General features: G+C 41.7%; 3 protein-coding genes across 4 annotated transcripts in view; all 3 read left to right on the top strand.

Moving 5' to 3' along the window:
* Positions 1-3,138: 3,138 nt before the first annotated feature.
* On the top strand, positions 3,139-5,409 carry cbx8a (chromobox homolog 8a (Pc class homolog, Drosophila)). The gene is made up of 5 exons (XM_015945669.3): positions 3,139-3,427; positions 3,562-3,605; positions 3,911-3,976; positions 4,164-4,230; positions 4,541-5,409. Exons 1-5 carry the CDS (start codon positions 3,359-3,361, stop codon positions 5,276-5,278), a joined length of 984 nt encoding a protein of 327 aa, XP_015801155.3. The 5' UTR covers positions 3,139-3,358; the 3' UTR covers positions 5,279-5,409.
* Positions 5,410-5,548: 139 nt separating this feature from the next.
* LOC107376160 (meteorin-like protein) lies at positions 5,549-11,795 on the top strand. Its single transcript, XM_054750549.2, has 4 exons — positions 5,549-7,488; positions 7,727-8,130; positions 9,372-9,431; positions 9,654-11,795. The coding sequence occupies exons 1-4, from the start codon at positions 7,409-7,411 to the stop codon at positions 9,980-9,982; spliced, it is 873 nt and encodes a 290-aa protein (XP_054606524.1). The 5' UTR covers positions 5,549-7,408; the 3' UTR covers positions 9,983-11,795.
* A 4,163-nt stretch (positions 11,796-15,958) lies between these two features.
* Positions 15,959-17,406, top strand: part of arhgap17b (Rho GTPase activating protein 17b) — a 55,982-nt gene continuing 54,534 nt past the window's right edge. The window contains exon 1 of one of the 2 annotated variants that reach the window (XM_054750542.2): positions 15,959-16,340. Coding sequence is in view for 1 of the 2 variants with exons in the window: in XM_015945670.3 (XP_015801156.1) it covers positions 16,288-16,340 (53 nt within the window). In the remaining variant the exon portion in view is untranslated. The remainder of the gene's footprint in view (positions 16,341-17,406) is intronic. The other variant, XM_015945670.3, reaches the window with a different exon arrangement.

Below are 17,406 nucleotides of genomic sequence, written 5' to 3'. Positions count from 1 at the left end.
CAACGTGCAAAATGGAAAAACAACTTTAAAACATCTGGATCTGGGAATAATCCCATGCTATCTCCAAACTAGGAGTTAAAGTCCAACTTAAATGAACTTGACCTCTATTACTAATTGATCATTTTAACCCGCCTATGGGAAAACTCACCAAAATTACATTTCTAAGTGTGAAAAATGTTTTTATTCATTCATTTGATAAACAATTTGTCTAATTGAGCAATTTATAGAATCCCCTTTAGGCCTAGACCCACCTGGAGGAACCGGACAGTCAGATGTCTCCATAGTCTATGCGGCTTTGAAGCTGTGAGTCAGTCATGTGTCAAAGTGAAACATCTTCGAGCAGGGGAACATATTTATAGAGCAAGTGTGATGTTTCACATTCCCTCTTTATCATCAAGCCGCAGCCGTGTGCGCAAAGTTGCTTTCATTCGCGCGCTCTGCAGTTCTGCAGGATGAATTGAATAATTTCTCTGATTGGAACCTTAAACATGCGACCCACTGCAGGCCCGTGCTGCCTGCATTAATAATTATATAAATTAATTCAAGAAGAAGGTGGATTATTACAATAATGTATGGGGAACTATCTGTAAATGTGCAGAGGATATTATAATAACAGCATGCGTTTAAGCTGCAGCCGCTCGTTCAGAGTCTGATCCACCTGGAGAAGAAACATGTCGCCTTCCTACAGGACAGAGAAGATCGAGCCAGCGGTTCTGTATTCATGTGTCGCCATTGCGCCTTTTCCACCGACTTACACCCAAATATGGAGAACAGCAGCGGCGAGCACTGTGCATGCGTGCGTGTGCGTGTCTGCACAAACCGTGCGGGCTTCAGCCATTCTAGCACCGACAGGAAATGTCGGTCTGCGCAGCGATGAGGATCAAAATGGTGGTTCATATTTCGACGGCAGCCACAACGCATCTTTTGTCCGCGGCGTGCGCGCCTTTGTCTGCTCGAGCTGCGGAGAGAATTTAAACAGGCAGACAGCAGCGGACGAGTCGTGATCGAGAAAATGAAGAGCAGAAATGTTTCTGGGTGCGGGTCCTCCCCGCGCAGCAGACGGACTCCTCTTCATCAGAAAACATCAGTTCTTTCATTATTTGTCTTTAATTTAATCTTTAATTTAACCACAGATCCAAAATGAGCAACAAAGCTTCTAATTATTGCGTTTCTAGAGGTGCGCGCTGGATTTTAAAGTTTTATTTCAAGCAATCTAGAGCACAGCGCAAGAAAAAAGCCAAATCCCAGATTTGTGTAATTGTTTTAAATGCTGCAGCGGCAGAAAATTGGCATTAAAAACAAACCCCACACCTGAGCACAGCGTCACATTTTTAACCAGCTTATTTTAAAAACCCCTAAAGGACCAACCCCCCAAAATCATCAGTCAGAATACACATCACCTGCAGGAGACAGGTAGCGAACTCACCCGGGAGCTTCCGGTGGAGGATTATTCATCATTTATTTATTTATTGATGATTGAACTCCCACAGGCCTGCAGACGTCGCATTATGTGTTTTAGTTCTCATGACAAACTAACAGAATCTGGGGAATATTTGGACTGAAATATGAAACTGAATTAACTTGTTTCTAGTCTGAAAAGACGTTCACGTGTTTGTATTGTTTATTATTTGATTACATTCATTTAGAAAAATGATTAACCCTTCAGAAGGAGAGTGCGCATGTCTGGGGTGTCTGCTGAATAATTATTATTGAGTTTTATGGGTAATATTTAGCTAATATTGCTGTTTTCTTTCTTTTTATTCATTTCTTTGTTTGTTTTTAGTCAAAAGAGTGAAGATATGCAACAGCACAAATAATAATAAAATTAAGCAAAAATAAATAAAATTCACTTTAACAAATGAAAAATCTGAATAATCAAAAGAACAAAATTAACAATAATAACTATAAAAATATACCGAAAATGTCAACGTTGTAGGCCTCTTAGCCAGATTTAGGAGACACATTGAAAACAGAACAATTAAAAGCATTTATTGTTTTATTATTAAATTCGTGCAAATTACAGAAGAAAAACAGTTAAAATCCCAAACAATTATTTCTAAAACACGGAATGTGTCTGTCGTGGCGACTGTTATCATACGTGTTTGGAAAATATTAAAGAAAAAAATCTACTATTATTGTAAATAAATAAACGACAGAAAACAGATTTAAATTTTATTTTTTTAACATCATTATTAATATAATCATTATTCTTTGGCTAAAGAAAGCGTCCGAAACCAAACTTGCTGGTAAAATTATTATTAATTTGATCAATGAGGCTCACCGAGGACCTGACAAACTCCAGCTGCCAACAGCGGGTCTTCACTTATTTTAAAGGAGGGAGCTAGTTCTTATAAGAGTATTTAGTTTCTCCCAAAACATTAAAGTTTGTTTAATTTAGTCATTTTCTTTTAAAATTAAAACACCCAGCGTCCATTTTCTGCGCCACAGAAACCGAAGGGAATCCTGAAAACCCAACCAGAAACACTCCTGACGTCCACTGTTGAACTCACCATTATAAAGATGCTGACGTTGTTGTTTTACTTAGTTTTGCGCACATAAATCTGTCTTTGGCGCTCTGTGTCGATTCTAGAAGACATGCGGGACTCATTCACCCATGAAGCGCAAAACGGATCAGAGGCCACGTGACCCTTCTTAGAATTATGTTCAAGTACAAGAATCCTAAAGTAAATATTTATTAATATAATAATGTTTATTTATTAAAATACTGATGAGCCGTGCTGCAGGCCCAGGCGATTCTGGGGGTTTGATTGACTCATTGACCTTTAAGTAACAATAAACACTTACATATTTTATTCCTTACTCGTGTTTATTGTAATATTTTATGTTGTAACCGTTATTGTGTGACTGAATATCCATGTAGTCAACGTGCTGTGTATGGGTTATTCGGGTTATCCCCCCACCCCCCACCCCCCCCACCCCCACCCCTCACATTTAAGTAATGAAACAAGTTCCTGCTTCGTTCCATTTTTGACGCTCAAGAATAAAAAGATCTCCAAATGGCTCGCTGTGGGGCGGTTGGACCCCCTCCCGCCGCTCCGGCTCGGCTCGGTTCGCTCCGCTGTGCCAAACATTCCTGTACAGCCGCCAGCAGCGGGGGAACTCCACCCCTCCGCTCACAAACCCGGAGCACGTAGCAACAACCGAGCCAATGCGCTCCGCCGCGCTCCGTCCTGCCCGACCGCGGTGCCTGGCAACACAGCGAGACGTGATGACGTCCACTCCAGATTGCGTATTATGGGATGTGCGGATTTAAGCAAACCGAAGCCAGGACGAGAAGGTGGGAAGCCTCACTAATAATAATAAAAGAGTGAGAAATAAAGTCGGCGCATGGTGAAGCATGGAGCTGTCGGCTGTCGGTGAAAGCGTCTTCGCAGCCGAGTCCATCATTAAACGGAGGATCCGACGGGTACGCGCTGATCTTCTTCTCGCCTCTGGCTGCGTTTCTGCGTGTGTTACCTAAACATGTGTCCGCGCGCGCTCGATGGGCGCCTCGCTGTGATCTCAGGGTGTTTACGGTGGTGTGCGTGTGTGTTTTTGCAGGGTCGCTGGGAATATCTCGTCAAATGGAAGGGCTGGTCTCAGAAGTGAGTACATAAAATCCGTGTGGTGAAGGACAGCGCTCCATCCTGGCCGCTCGCAAAACTGCACCATGACGCTCTGTTTTCACAGCTTCCCTGTCCGTTGCATGTCCTGTGACGCATGTCATTTGTTTGCGGGTACCTGTGCGTTATTTTGGAATAAGACGTGTTCATTTAGAGGCTTTTTGTTCGTATAGTTCAGATAAATATGGCTGTCGCTGTGCGCCACTGTCGGCTACGCAGCTGCAGAGCGATTTAATACATATTTTAAAAAAAGTTCGTGCAATGACACGAGTTCTGTTGTGATGCAGGTACAGCACGTGGGAGCCGGAGGAAAATATTCTGGATGAACGGCTCTTTGCTGCCTTTGAGGAAAGGTGGGAGGGGCACACATATCTGTCTGCGGGGGTTGATTACAGCGCTTTATTCTAACCAACTGGTTTATTTATTTATTTATTTGGAACTACAACAAAACGCGTTTAAATAACTAATCATGGCCGTCCTGTTTGTGTATTTTTGTTGTGAATGAATCCTAATAAGATGCTGGTGGTTTTGCCCCATCAGGGAGCGCGAACGGGAGCTGTTCGGGCCGAAGAAGCGGGGACCAAAATCCGAATCCTTTCTTCTGAAGGTGATGAGGTGCTCCTCTGATGTTTCACCAGATGTTAGTTTATCATCTCACCTGCTTGCATGGTGAACAAGAAAAAGTCCCAGAAAATGAGACTTCTCAGCGACTTTAGGCAGAAGAGGTTTTTGGTGACATGATTACATGATATAAAGACTATGAGCTCGTCTGTTTTTCCATTTCCAAATGTTTAAATCGCTTTTATGGCAATGCCTTAGGTCTTTATTTCAGCCAGACTTGTCTGTTTAAATTTGATGAACCCCTCATGAATTAGATATTAATAAGACGGTGCCTTATGATTTTCTCCTTGTTTTAGGCCAAAGCAAAAGTCAAAGAAAAGACGTATGAGTTCAGGAGAGAGACCCCCAGAAGCATCCAGGTTTCCTATCCTATCCCGGAGCACGTTGTGACACCGAGGGCCCGGGAAGGTTTACGGGCCGTGGTTCCCACAATCTTCCCACCGAGCGCAGTCAATCGGGGTGAAAGTGTCCCCATCCGAGCCCCGGAGCCAGAAAGAAGGCCTAGACCCCCTATACCAGAGGCTCTAGACCCAGAGTCCATGCGGTTACCCAAAAAGCGAGGGCGCAAACCGAATCTCTACTATGATGAGCAGGACAGCTCACCAGAACCGTGCCCCAAACGGAGCAGGTTCCCGGAGGAGTCTAAAATGTCCCGACGCATGTCCTACCACGGAGAAACCTCAGAGCAGAGCCTCATTCAGCTGACCAGAAGGTTTCAGGAGGAGACCACCATCACACCCAAATCCAGCAGCGAGAGGCGCGCGACAAGCGCAGGGCTGGCCTGCGCCAACGCAGGCGTGCGTAAAAGCGACCGGGAGAGGATTTATGATCTGAGCAGGATACGTTTCTCCCAGTGCGACAACCTGAAGCACGAGGAGCGGGGAGCGGAGCCCTCACCGTCATCAGCTACCCCCTGGACTCCCTGTTTCTCCAGTTTGGACAGTGTGACGGTCACAGACGTCACCATGAATTTCCTGACGGTCACCATCAGGGAGAGCAGCACGGAAAAAGGCTTCTTCAAGGAGAAAAGATGAGTTCAGACCGAGAAACGTCAGAACTCGACTAACTAACAGGCCTACTGTAAAAAAAATCTATTTTTTCTAAGTTTCTGAGTTAAACGTGTAAATACGGATATTTAATACTGGGAAATAAAAAAAAAGCAACAGCCTGGCTCCTTTTTCTGGCGTTCGCCTTCAGATGAGAAAAACATCTGATCTGGTTAATTATGGAGGTGAGATTGAAATAATTATTTTATTAGTTTTTAGTGCAATAAAACTTTTTAATAAAATGTTTTTAATTGAAAGTAAAGTTTGAATAAACAAATAAACCTTTAATAAAGAGTTCGTTTAAGATTGAAACGTTTTACTTAACGGATGGTGGGAGGCTTTAGGGTTGTAAATGTGAAGTTGCTGATGGTTCCTTAGAAGTTGTTTTTATTAGTTCAATAATATATATATGAGGTCACGTGCCATGTGTTGACTTCTTCTGCTCTGAAAGGCGTAAAGTTAAGTCACCCCACTGTTTAGTCCAAGAAAGGTCAAACGTTTATTGAAAGTTTTCCTTTTGAGTTTATTTTTTATAGTTTTGCGCAAATATCCTAAATACAGTTCTGATGGTGATTATGAAACTCATGCATGCGCCCCGGACAGAGCCAAAGTTCGGGTTGCACTGACGAGTCTTTCCTTCAGGCTGTATGACGACATGAGTGCGGATGAAATTATATTTAGTATTGTGAAGCGTTTAGGTGACACCTGATCAGGACCTGGAGCCCGCAGCGGGGTTGGGACGTTTTCTGCAGAGTGGGGATTTCCGTCGGTTCCACAAACGCATCGCGTTTGTCCATCGGGCCTACAGCGAGCAGAGGCCGCGGCTCGCATCATCTGACCTGTCTCTCTGGGACACATGTCCCTCACCATCCTGGAAAGTTCTTCTTTACGCGCTTTCACGCTTTGGTGACTCTTTAAAACACAATCATTTGGGGTTAAATATAACATTGCATTGCAAATTTCTCATTGGGTCATTTAAAAAATATAATCTGGAAAATTGAGGAGATACATGTTCCAGATTTTGATCCGATCAGTAAATCGAGTTAGGAAGGGAATTTATCCAGCAACCTTATCCGCCTCAGACTATAGCCCAACTCAGTTCCACGGAAGTCACCTCTGTCCCACCATCTTGACTTCCAGATGATCTCCATCCTGCAGTTTGCACGGAAGCGGAACTGCTCCTGAGCGGATTAATCATGACGAAAGCTGGTGAGTGTAGCGAGCACAGAAAATGAGATGTCGCCGAGTTACTGCCCCCTGTGAGGCCCGAGGAGGGGGAGGAGTGAGGGTTGGCCATGGAGCCTTCCAGAGGTGTTGGTGAGGAAGGGGTGTGCTGCAGCGTTTTGCCACCAGATGACGTCCAAACGCAGAAACCCACAAGGGGTTGTGAAGTTTCCCCAGACAGTTTTATAATGAACATATGAAACAGACACAGCTTTGGGCCAAAGTCTGGTTACCTGCTCACTGATCTCAGTTATGACTAAACGTATGGACCAGGAAGCAGAGACAGTGGCCAACATCAGAGAACGTTAAAGCTGCTATCAGGCTGTGGGGATGAGATGCATCAGTTAGTAAAAGATTCAAATGAAATGACGTCATCATCCTCTGTCAGCTGAACTGACATACATCGAGTATATCTTCTGTGATCCGTTTAAATGTATTTCTGGTGATGCTGCAGCTCTGAAGGGAACATTCTCTCTCTCTCTCTCTCTCTCTCTCTCTCTCTCTCTCTCTCTCTCTCTCTCTCTCTCTTTGAGTGTGTGTGCGTGCGTGTGTTGTCTATGCTTGTCTGAACACTGGTTTTAACTTTTGTTGTGTAATTTGCAGGTTTAAATTCTTGTTGAAACGGACGGTGACGTGTGCATCAGAACCATAATAATGGACCTATGGCAGAAGGATTTTCAGACAGGTGTCTCTTCGTAGAGCAGCGAGTCGAGGCCAGCCCCAACAACTGGATCAGGAGGGGGAGGGGGAGGGGGGCTTTCGAGTGCGCGTGGAGGAGAGGCTCGTTGTATTTTTTTTTTATCAGACACAACAGAAAGAGGGTCAGAGCAGTCTGGTCTGTCTCAGGAATTTTCTGCCTTCAGCCTCTTTACGGATCTGTCATTTCACCGCGAGATGTTTCCGGTAAATGTGATAATCATCACCGGTCTGCTGGTGCTGCGCTGTGGGGCGGATCTGTGTAACTGGACCGGAGGGTGAGAGCTTAAAACGGCCTTTTTTAGATTTGTTTTAATCTTGGTGGGACGTTTATAGAGTTTGTGGTTTATGTATCGAAACGTTGTAGATTTTTTCTTTGAGAAACGAATTAAACTCATTTTTGCATGACTAAAGTTTTAATGCCAACATTTTCTTGTTTCAACAAAGCTTCTCAGACTTATACAACTGTTGTCATGTTTTAATAATCGGTGTGCACCACTGGATTTTTGGACCCAGCGGTTTTGCAGCTGGCCCGGACCCCAAGATCGTTCTCCAGGTTCGGCTCCGTTGCACCGAGGGCTCTGTGAGGTGGGTCCACCCGGGTCAGGCTCTCAGGGTGGTCCTAGAACCCAATCTGTCCTCCAGCCGCCGCGGGTCCGTCTGCATCAAACCCTCTCCATCTGCAGGTGGAGCCGTGTTTGTGGAGCGGGCCGGGCGGCTGGAGCTGCTGGTGACGGAGGACGGGCGGTCTGGGCGGGAGGTGTTCTGTTTTCGGGCAGAAGGACCGCACAGACCCGCTATCTACATCCAAGCCAGCCCGGAGAGTCCAGGAACCGGGACAAGGCGTAGACTGGGCTTCAGATATGAGCTGCGGGACATCAGGAGGGCTGAGGCCACAAACCTGCAGGGAGGTCTGCAGAGTGAGTATGGGTCCTCCAGAACACACCAAAACATTTAATTCAACAGTTTCCTTTTGCATGTCTTGTCAAGTGTGTTAAAGAGGCTTTTAATTACAGTAAAATGTTCTAACCTTAATTTGGTAAACAATTAATGCATAAATAAATAAATAAATAAATAAATTAATCAATTAATTAACAACAACAATAATCATAATAATAATAATAATAATAGGTTGATCAAGATTTGATTAATCTATACAAAAAAATACAATTCTTGTCAAAACTCAAGTTTTTCACATGTCCACTGTCCATGTTTGAACTCTGATGTGTGTGTGTGTGTGTGTGTGTGTGTGTGTGTTCCTTGTTAATTTCACCTAGTTATTTAGATTAATTGGATCTCATTGAAATAGATTCCTTTTCGAAAAGTTCAAATAAAACTATTAGACAAATGTGACATGTTTTTTTTTAAATCAAGTGACAACAAATTTTCTCCTGGTTAAACAGGGATTTTGCTTCCCACTGTCACCATGTGCTTGCCCAGGATCAGGGACTGTGCTGCAGTGTTCTGGTTTTCCTTCGAGAGGACAACTTCTTACCTACTAAATCTGATTATTGCATTGTGAATAGTGACAAAAATAGCTGCAGAGCATTTATTCCCAGATGTGTGAGCAACAGAAAGCCCACGGCATTGATCTAATTACAGAGTGGTGTGTAGCTGACTGGAGCGTGCAGCTGCTGGGCAGTCTGGTGTTTTGTTTGCCTGTCTGGTTTCCATCAGTGGACAAAGCAGAGAGGACTCAGAGGCTGGAGGGCACCGGGCCAGGAGGCCTGCTTTCAGCCGGCAAATACTTCTTACATTCCACAAATGTCTCATGATTGTGCCCGTCTCTTTATTAGCATTTGTCCCCGTGTGCGGGCCGTTTCCATGTGGTGATGTCATAACGTGTCCATAATAGATCGCTGTCTGCTTATCTGCTCTGCACATTGGCAGTTTGACTTCTGCAGTCTCCTGGGCGTCATTCAATTAGGTGGAGACAAAAAGGAGTCAAACAAGGGGTCAAGATGTGGAGGTGATGCTGTGGCATTCCTCCAGCGACGCCATGGTTCCTCCAGCCTGTGATGTGAGCTGAGGGGAGCTGAAAACCTCCTCTTGTCATCAGGCTTTTGATCTTCATATCTGAACTTTAGAAGTTCACTAATGACTGAAAGTTAAAACAGGTGAACTTGTTTAAAGTGGGATTTTCTCCTTTCTGTCCACCCAGATCCGTGCCGACCCTGCGATGACACAGAACTGCTCATGGCCATCTGCAACAGCGACTTTGGTGGGTACCAGTGTAACGTAGAGCTAACAGAATCTCTATGATAAGTGAGGTTCGAAGGGCAGTCCACCTTAAGTAAGTTCAGATGTGGTGGGATCTTTTCCCATCATTCTCTGCTTGCAGTTACTGACATTTGTTTTGATAAAGTTTTCTTGAGCAAATTTCACAACACTTCCTGGATTGAACATCCTGACGATGAGACGTGGTTCTGTTTGGCTCTTTCAGTGGTTCGAGGCCTTATTCAGAACGTCTCCCACGACTCTGTGCGTCAGACCTCTCAGGTGGAGGTTTTGGCGGTGAGGGTTTACTGGCAGCGCTCCAGAGCATTTGAGAGACACGTGGGTCCATCTGGGTCATCTCCGCCCTGGCACGGACACATCCACACCCAGCTGCGGTGCCGCGTCAGGCCTGGAGGCGGAGAGTTTCTCTTCACAGGGTCAGAACACTTTGGGGAGGCTTGGTTAGGCTGCGCTCCTCGATACAAAGACTTCTTATCTGTTTACCACAAAGCCAGGACAGAGCGAAGGAATTCCTGCGACTTCCCTTTAGGCTGATGGAGTTTAGAGTCTCTGAGGGGCCAGTGGGAACCTTGTAAGGCAGCATTAGCAGCAGGGGCACGCTGCTCAAATGTTGGTGAAATCAGGTTTGGTGGTGCAGACCCTGGTGTGCCAAGGCTCTGAGAGGACCGGCCTTTGTCCCATCAGTCATGAGAGACAGAGGAGGGGTTGGGTTGCTGCTCCCGTTATGTGTCTCCTCACATCAGCTGTCGCTCACCCTGCTGCCTCTGGAGAAGAGAAACACAAGAGTCATCACCTGTTTGTCTTTGGGCACAAATCTGAGTTATCTTGAATAAAGTTCTTATCTGCAGCTTTTGATAATGGGTGAAAATAGTTTTTAGACCAGCATCTGCTGACAAACATAAAATAAAGTCACAGTTTCTGCACATGGAAAAGGCCTTGTTTCATTTTAGCTTAACCTGACTGAACATTTTTCAGAACCCAGGCAAAACTAATACATCGATGTTCACAGAGCTCGTTTATGCATTTTTATATTTTCTAAATAAATTAGACACACACAGTTCTTCCTGAGCAAACTCAAATGTACATCTTTATCTGTAAACAAGCAGACCTTCAGCTCTCTGCAGAGACCCCGTGTTACAAACATGATGTGAACCAGAACCTTTATTAAACGAGATTTTTCTAGTTAAAAAAAACATGACAAGAAGTGTATAGATCAGGGTTGTGATGCCTGGATCTCTGCTCAAGAAGAAGGTGGACCGATGTGTGGTCCTCAAAGACCACACCCCCCAGGAGAAGAATTACTTGACGTTTCCACACTTCTTCTTCTTCTTCTTCTTCTTCTTCTTCTTCTTCTTCTTCTTCTTCTTCTTCTTCTTCTTCTTCTTCTTCTTCTTCTTCTTCTTCTTCTTCTTCTTCTTCTTCTTCTTCTTCTTCTTCTTCTTCAGTTTAAGTTTATTTGTAAAAGGGACAGTACATATTAATGGACATGTATATATTTATACAAATGTAAACATGCAAGATTATAGCCAAGGCTAATTTCCATCTTTAGTCCCTCAGCAGGTCGATAGCTGCTACACATGTGTGAATACAAACAGTCAGGAAAACAAGTACAAAACATTGTTGTGATCCTAAAATTAAACCCCCCCCAAAATTTTCATAAAACACCCTAATTTGTAAAATTAACTACTTCCGTTTACCCTGTATTAAAACTTAAAAAGTAGCCGCACAGGTTAAAATTTTCCAAATACATAAATAAAATATAACCATACACCATTTAGCAGCAAGACAATATAATAGCCCCTACCTCAGTGGAAAAACACTCTTTACCTTGTCCTTAAATTTACTGTTATGTATTCTGTTTATATTTGATTGTGTGAACAGATTTGAGTATCTAACAGCCACAATTTAAGTTCTTTGCAAAAAGAATTCAAAGTATTACGTTCACGGATCGCTGTTGGAATTGTATTCCATGTTCTTGAGGCGTGATATGAAAACACCGTCTGTCCAAAGGTGCTTCTTCTGAAGGGGATCAGATAGTCACCCCTGAAACTCGCCCTGGTCGATGTATTGTCTTTTCCTTTTTGTTTAATGTACTCTTGTAATGGAATCTGAGCCAATCCATGTAATAATTTAAACATAAGTATTGAATCTGTATATCTAATCATGTTTTCCCAGCTCAGTATTCGGTATTTTTCAAGAATTCTGCAATGATGATGTGCTTTTGGTTTTCCGTCTAGAACCTTTAGCGCTGATTATATGCTGTAGTTATTGGTTTTAACGTGGTTTTGTTTGCCTTTGTCCAACTGGATGTACAATAAGTCATGTGTGAAACGATCATAGCATTAAAATAAAGTTTTGCTGACTCTAGTGCTAAGTTTTCTCTAATGTATTTAAAGTTTGATATGTTGAATTTCATTCTATTTACTTTTTTTTTACTTGTTGCTTGAAGGTAAGCTGTGAGTCTAGAACAATTCCCAAGTATTTATATTCTTGCACCGTTTCTAATTTTTTTCCATGTAGTATTACTCATGAATCTGTTTCTTCATGAGGAACTCTTTTGGAGAAAAACTTGCTGACAGTTTTGGCAGAATTCAGGATTAGTTGGGAATTTTCCAGCCATTCAGTAACCCTGATCGTTACAGATGTCAGTGTTTTTGCTGCCAAGTTTATATTTTTGGCATGGACATATATTACTGCGTCATCAGCATACATTTGACAATATACATCTGGTGGACAGCAAAGTGGGAGATCATTTATGTAACTACTGAACAACAGGGTACCCAAAACTGACCCCTGCGGAACTCCATGATTGTATTCACATATTCTAGATGTTTTGTCCTGTACTCTTACACATTGTTTTCTTTGTGATGAATATGATTCCATCCATTGTATAGCTGTTGTAGAGAGGTTAAAATGTGAAAGTTTGCTCATTGAGATCCGATGATTCACAGTATCAAATGCTTTCCTTAAGTCGAGAAACAATGCTCCTACTACTCCACCAGTATCATTATTAGACTTGATTTTTTCCATAAGTAAGCAGATGGCTGTGTCAGTCGAGTGATGTTTTCTAAAGCCAAACCCCATTGGATGAAGATTAAATGGACTGTTATTCATATAGTCGATAAGTTGTTCTGCTACACATTCTTCTTCTTCTTCTTCTTGGTTGCATTCAGCTCACAAATTGCTGTGTTGAACTTTTTATGAGCTCTAAATAGCTGCCAGTGGAAGTGTAAATGTCTGAGGGGTCAATGACCCCATTGGGACAAGGCTTCGGAGGACATTATGACCATTGTTGGAGCTTATGTCCCAAATGGAGACCATCAGGAGCCCATGAGTATTGATTTGTTTTACTTTAAGTCATATATATCTGGCTTTTTATCTGTGCATTTTAAGCTGCATCATAGTTTTAACAAACGAGACGGCTGGAAACAGCATTTCTAAAGACATTCTCTGGTTCCATCAGTGTTTATAAAGTGAGGGAAAAAGTTTATAAAAATGTCTCGTTTTCATGAAGGGCTGCCAGAGCCCAGCAGAAGCCCAGTATGACTTTGCCTCCTGCTGCACAGTCCCAGGAGGCCACCATGTCAAATTTCAAAGCAAAATCCAGCCTCTCTGCAGGCTTCTGAGACGGCACAATTCCCATCTCTGGGAATCCCAACAGGCTCTCATGGGGATGGAGCCGTCGGAGGGCTTGGGCCCGGAGCTGCTGCATGCTGCAGCGGCAGGAGGCCACTCGAGCTGGGGGGTAATTGGTTTATCCCGCCGCCTGGTCTGCTTTCCCATGTGGGCCCTTGCTGCGGGGAGGCCCAGGGGTACAATATGGAAACAGCATGACACCGTCCAGTGCCGAGTCGGCATTCAGGGACGGAGAAGCAGCAGCACAAAGCTTGAGCAGAGACGTCTCCTGGCTTTCAAAAGGCCATTAGGTCTCTTCTAAAAAACAGCTGAAAACAAGAAGTAATTCAATTTTGACTGAAGCTAAAAATATAAATAAATCTTCAGCTGAAAGGGGAAGGAGTCTGAGAGACATCTTTTTCTAATTCATCATTCATGCAGATATAGTTGATTATTCTTTTGGTTTTAAAGGACAGCGCTGTTGACAGGAGCAGAAACCAGACAGATTTAAGAAAACCTTTTCTACATTATGTTAGGGATTTCTTTATTTAGGATAATTTTCAAATATAGATCAAAAGTAAGAGAAATAATATATAATGCAAAAATCTTAAGTATAGTGAGTTGCAAGTCACTTCTACTTTTGCCTAACTGTTCTTTTTTACAAAAATCCAAACACAACATAAATATGTTTGGAAATAAGAAATTATACAGTGATTTCAAGATTCATTCCAGTAAACTACTTCAACAAAGGTAGATGTGTAAAAAAATGAAAAGAAATTGGAATATTTAGTATCTTGAGTTATATATATATATATATATATATATATATATATATATATATATATATATATATATATATATATATATAAACCTAGGTTTTCAGCAATGTCTTTGGAAAACCTATGTGTTATCTTACTTGTGTCGACACATCACGGGTTCATCTATGAGTTTAGGACCCTTTTCTATTGCTGATGATTCATAGGTCAGAGCGAAATGTAAACACACAACAAATAAACACACAAACATATGGGGTTTCTTTTGTAAAGTCAACGAGTCATAATTTAACAGCAGTATTTTGGATTATTTTGCCTAAGAGGAATGAAATGAAAGTTCATTTTCCAGAGTCATGTTTTCACCATGGTATTCAATAATTTTTAATTGTTAAAGATCCCTACTAAATAGTGAGTTCTCAAGAAAAATATTTAATTTAGAGTTGAATATTTATTTTACATATTAAATATTTAGGTCAGACCTAAATTTTTAGTATGGAGCTAAACATTTAGTTTGCTAAATGTATATTTAGTTTTAGCCCCAAAAATCAACATTCAGCTGGGATCTAAATATTTATTTTGGAAACTAAACATTTAGCTTTCAGCTAAATATTTTGTTTGTGAACTAAATATTTAGCTCCAAATTAAAAATTTACTTAGTGAATAAAATATTTATTTTACAAACTAAATATTTAGGTCAGACCTAACAATATAATTTGGAAAATAGATATTTAACTCTAAATTAAATATTTAACTTGATAACTTACTATTTAGTGGGGTACTTTAACAATCAGAAAGATATGAATACCATGGTGAAAACATAGATAGATAGATAGATAGATAGATAGATAGATGATAGATGATAGATAGATAGATAGATAGATAGATAGATAGATAGATAGATAGATAGATGATAGATAGATAGATAGATAGATAGATAGATAGATAGATAGATAGATAGATAGATAGATGATAGATAGATAGATAGATAGATAGATAGATAGATAGATAGATAGATAGATAGATAGATAGATGATAGATAGATAGATAGATAGATAGATAGATAGATAGATAGATAGATAGATAGATAGATGGATAGAGAGATAGATAGATAGATAGATAGATAGATAGATAGATAGATAGATAGATAGATAGATAGATAGATAGATAGATAGATAGATAGATAGATAGATAGATAGATAGATAGATAGATATTTTTATTCGGTCAACAACAACAATTTATCAATTTTACATGTAAAACATGACTTTAATTAAATATTAATTTTACAACCTAAATATGTAGTTAGTGAATTAATATTTATTTAACAAACAAAATATTTACATCAAACCTAAATATTTAGTTTGGAAAATAAATATTTAATTTTGCACCTGATCATGAAACACACTGAAACGCAGTGATTAAATGAAAATGTACTTGGAATAAATTCTTCTAACTGAGGGTTGCTGGTTCAATTCCAGCTTCCCTCAACATTAGTCCTCCCCCCAGGACTCCCATGGGGTAAGAAACTATTTGAAATGACCTCTGAGGTCAGATAATTAAATTATGATCGGGTAAGACAAAATCAGCCGCTAGGTGGCAGCAGACGAATTGTTTTAAATCTTCATTCACTTTAATCCAACCGCCACTTTAGCCTCTTTATCCGGTTCTATTTTGTGATTCTCATCAAAAATACCAAATATAGACTGAACGTTTCTGTCGTGTGCAGGCTCTACTTCATAAAGACCACAGACTGCAGATATAGTTGTGTAAACATGAACAGCCTGCGGCTTTACAAATAAAATATTTGGGACCCACGGATATTTAAAAGTGCTTCAAAAGCAGAATTACTCACTGGAAACCAATTGAACTCAGATTAAGAGAAGCTGTTCAAAAGACAAAGTAAAAGAAATATAAAATACAAGAAAAACAACGGAGGGATCAACACGTGGGTGTGGACACATCCGTCTGATTTTCATTCTGTTTTTAAAACCGATTTATTTCCAGTTTAAACGTTTTATTTTATTTTAAAAAAATTGCACTGACACTGAAAAGTATGGAAGCCGGCTGGTTGTATTTGATGTTTTTCTATCACATGTCACCACTGGGGCCATGCGGCTCGTGTGAGCTAGGGGGGGAGCGGAGCCACTTCCTCCTTCCTACCTCTGGCCTGATCTGAGACCAGCCAGATCCCAGAACAGCCGCTTCAATGGGGAAGCGGGAGCTGGCCACAGGCTGCTTGTAGACCCGCTTCTTCTGCTCTAAAGCGCACATCAGCTGGCTTCAATAGGAAACAAATATACTCCGTTTTATTGGGAGGAAAAGTGATCTGGGTGTGAGTGTTTGTGGCGCAATGGCTGCGACGTAGCGCAACTTTGTGGGACCAGCGGCGGATGATCGACAGGACTCGGTGCTGCGGACTTTCAGACTAGAAGGAGACAGAGAGGATTCGAGACATGAAGAAACAGTTCAACCGCATGCGGCAGCTCGCCAACCAGACCGTTGGAAGGTGGGAGTCGGACTGTTTTAATCAGATGCAATGTGGTGGTGGGGAAGTCAGCTGTCTGTCTTCTGGTTGTTGTGGGCGGTGTCGGAAGGGCTTTGTGTTGGAAAAAACATCTGAAAAGTTTCAGAAAGGCAAGTTTCTAAGCTAGCGAACATCTCAACTGGTGGGAAACTCATTCTACTAGAAAAAAAGTGAGAATCCCAATCAAATGATCATCATTACTGCTGCCATTTTGCTTTTCTCTCTAAAGGATATACGGTGATTACCATTTTATCGCAGCCTCAGTTGGGAGAAATGGCTTTTATTTCTTACAGGACTGAAGAGCTAATGGCTAGTCAAAGCACAACTGAGACTAAAGTCCAGGACCAGGGCTGGGGACCTCATCAGTTTTACATTACAGACATGTTTATTTATTCCTGCAGGACTTGACCCATGCTTGCTGCACAATTGTGAATGCAAATAATCATAGATTGCTATGCAAATGTGATGCAAAATGTTGATATTGTGTTGTTACATAAAAACTGTGCAGTTTTAGTTAGGTCTGCTGTAATTCACAGAATAGGGAGCCTAAGTCACGCCCATCTGCTTCTGGACCATGGGTGCCCGGAAGAATGAAAAAAAAAAACAAATGCAAGTGAACGGGGCAAAAAACGCTATTTTCTTAATCCGCTTTGCCTTACGCCCTGAATCGCACATATGTTGTACTGAAATTTAAATGAGAAGTTATGTGTTTTGACCACGCCCATCACATATTAAAAGATTTATCAGCTTGTAAAAATTAGTAATTACTATGACTACCAATCAGACGTCCGTATGTCACATATATGACGTCACCACAGAACCTCCTCTGCCTTAGCGTAGCTGCTACTTGTGGAGTGGATGCTTGGGCTGGCGGGTGATCAATAAAAGCGCTGGGGGAATCCCTGAGAATGTATGTTTATGATTCATGAACATCCTATGTGAAATCCATGGCAGCCCCATTGACTTCCGTTCATTTTTTCCTACTTCCAGGGACCCATGGTCCAGAAGTGTGTGACTTAGGCTCCTTACAGCCATTAGCACCTCAGTC

This window comes from Nothobranchius furzeri, chromosome 12 (genome assembly GCF_043380555.1).
Source record: "Nothobranchius furzeri strain GRZ-AD chromosome 12, NfurGRZ-RIMD1, whole genome shotgun sequence".
In the NCBI taxonomy this organism is placed as follows: domain Eukaryota; kingdom Metazoa; phylum Chordata; class Actinopteri; order Cyprinodontiformes; family Nothobranchiidae; genus Nothobranchius; species Nothobranchius furzeri.
Note: the sequence above shows the minus strand (reverse complement) of the source record. Positions and strands in the feature narration are given on the sequence as shown.

Excerpts from the sequence above, each read along its gene's own strand:
- cbx8a (XM_015945669.3), top strand. The coding sequence starts at position 3,359 with ATGGAGCTGTCGGCTGTCGGTGAAAGCGTCTTCGCAGCCGAGTCCATC. Across the intron at positions 3,977-4,163 it reads TTTGCTGCCTTTGAGGAAAG|GGAGCGCGAACGGGAGCTGT; the intron begins GTGGGAGGGGCA and ends TTGCCCCATCAG. Across the intron at positions 4,231-4,540 it reads CCGAATCCTTTCTTCTGAAG|GCCAAAGCAAAAGTCAAAGA; the intron begins GTGATGAGGTGC and ends TCCTTGTTTTAG.
- LOC107376160 (XM_054750549.2), top strand. The coding sequence starts at position 7,409 with ATGTTTCCGGTAAATGTGATAATCATCACCGGTCTGCTGGTGCTGCGC. Across the intron at positions 8,131-9,371 it reads CCTGCAGGGAGGTCTGCAGA|ATCCGTGCCGACCCTGCGAT; the intron begins GTGAGTATGGGT and ends CTGTCCACCCAG. Across the intron at positions 9,432-9,653 it reads CATCTGCAACAGCGACTTTG|TGGTTCGAGGCCTTATTCAG; the intron begins GTGGGTACCAGT and ends TGGCTCTTTCAG.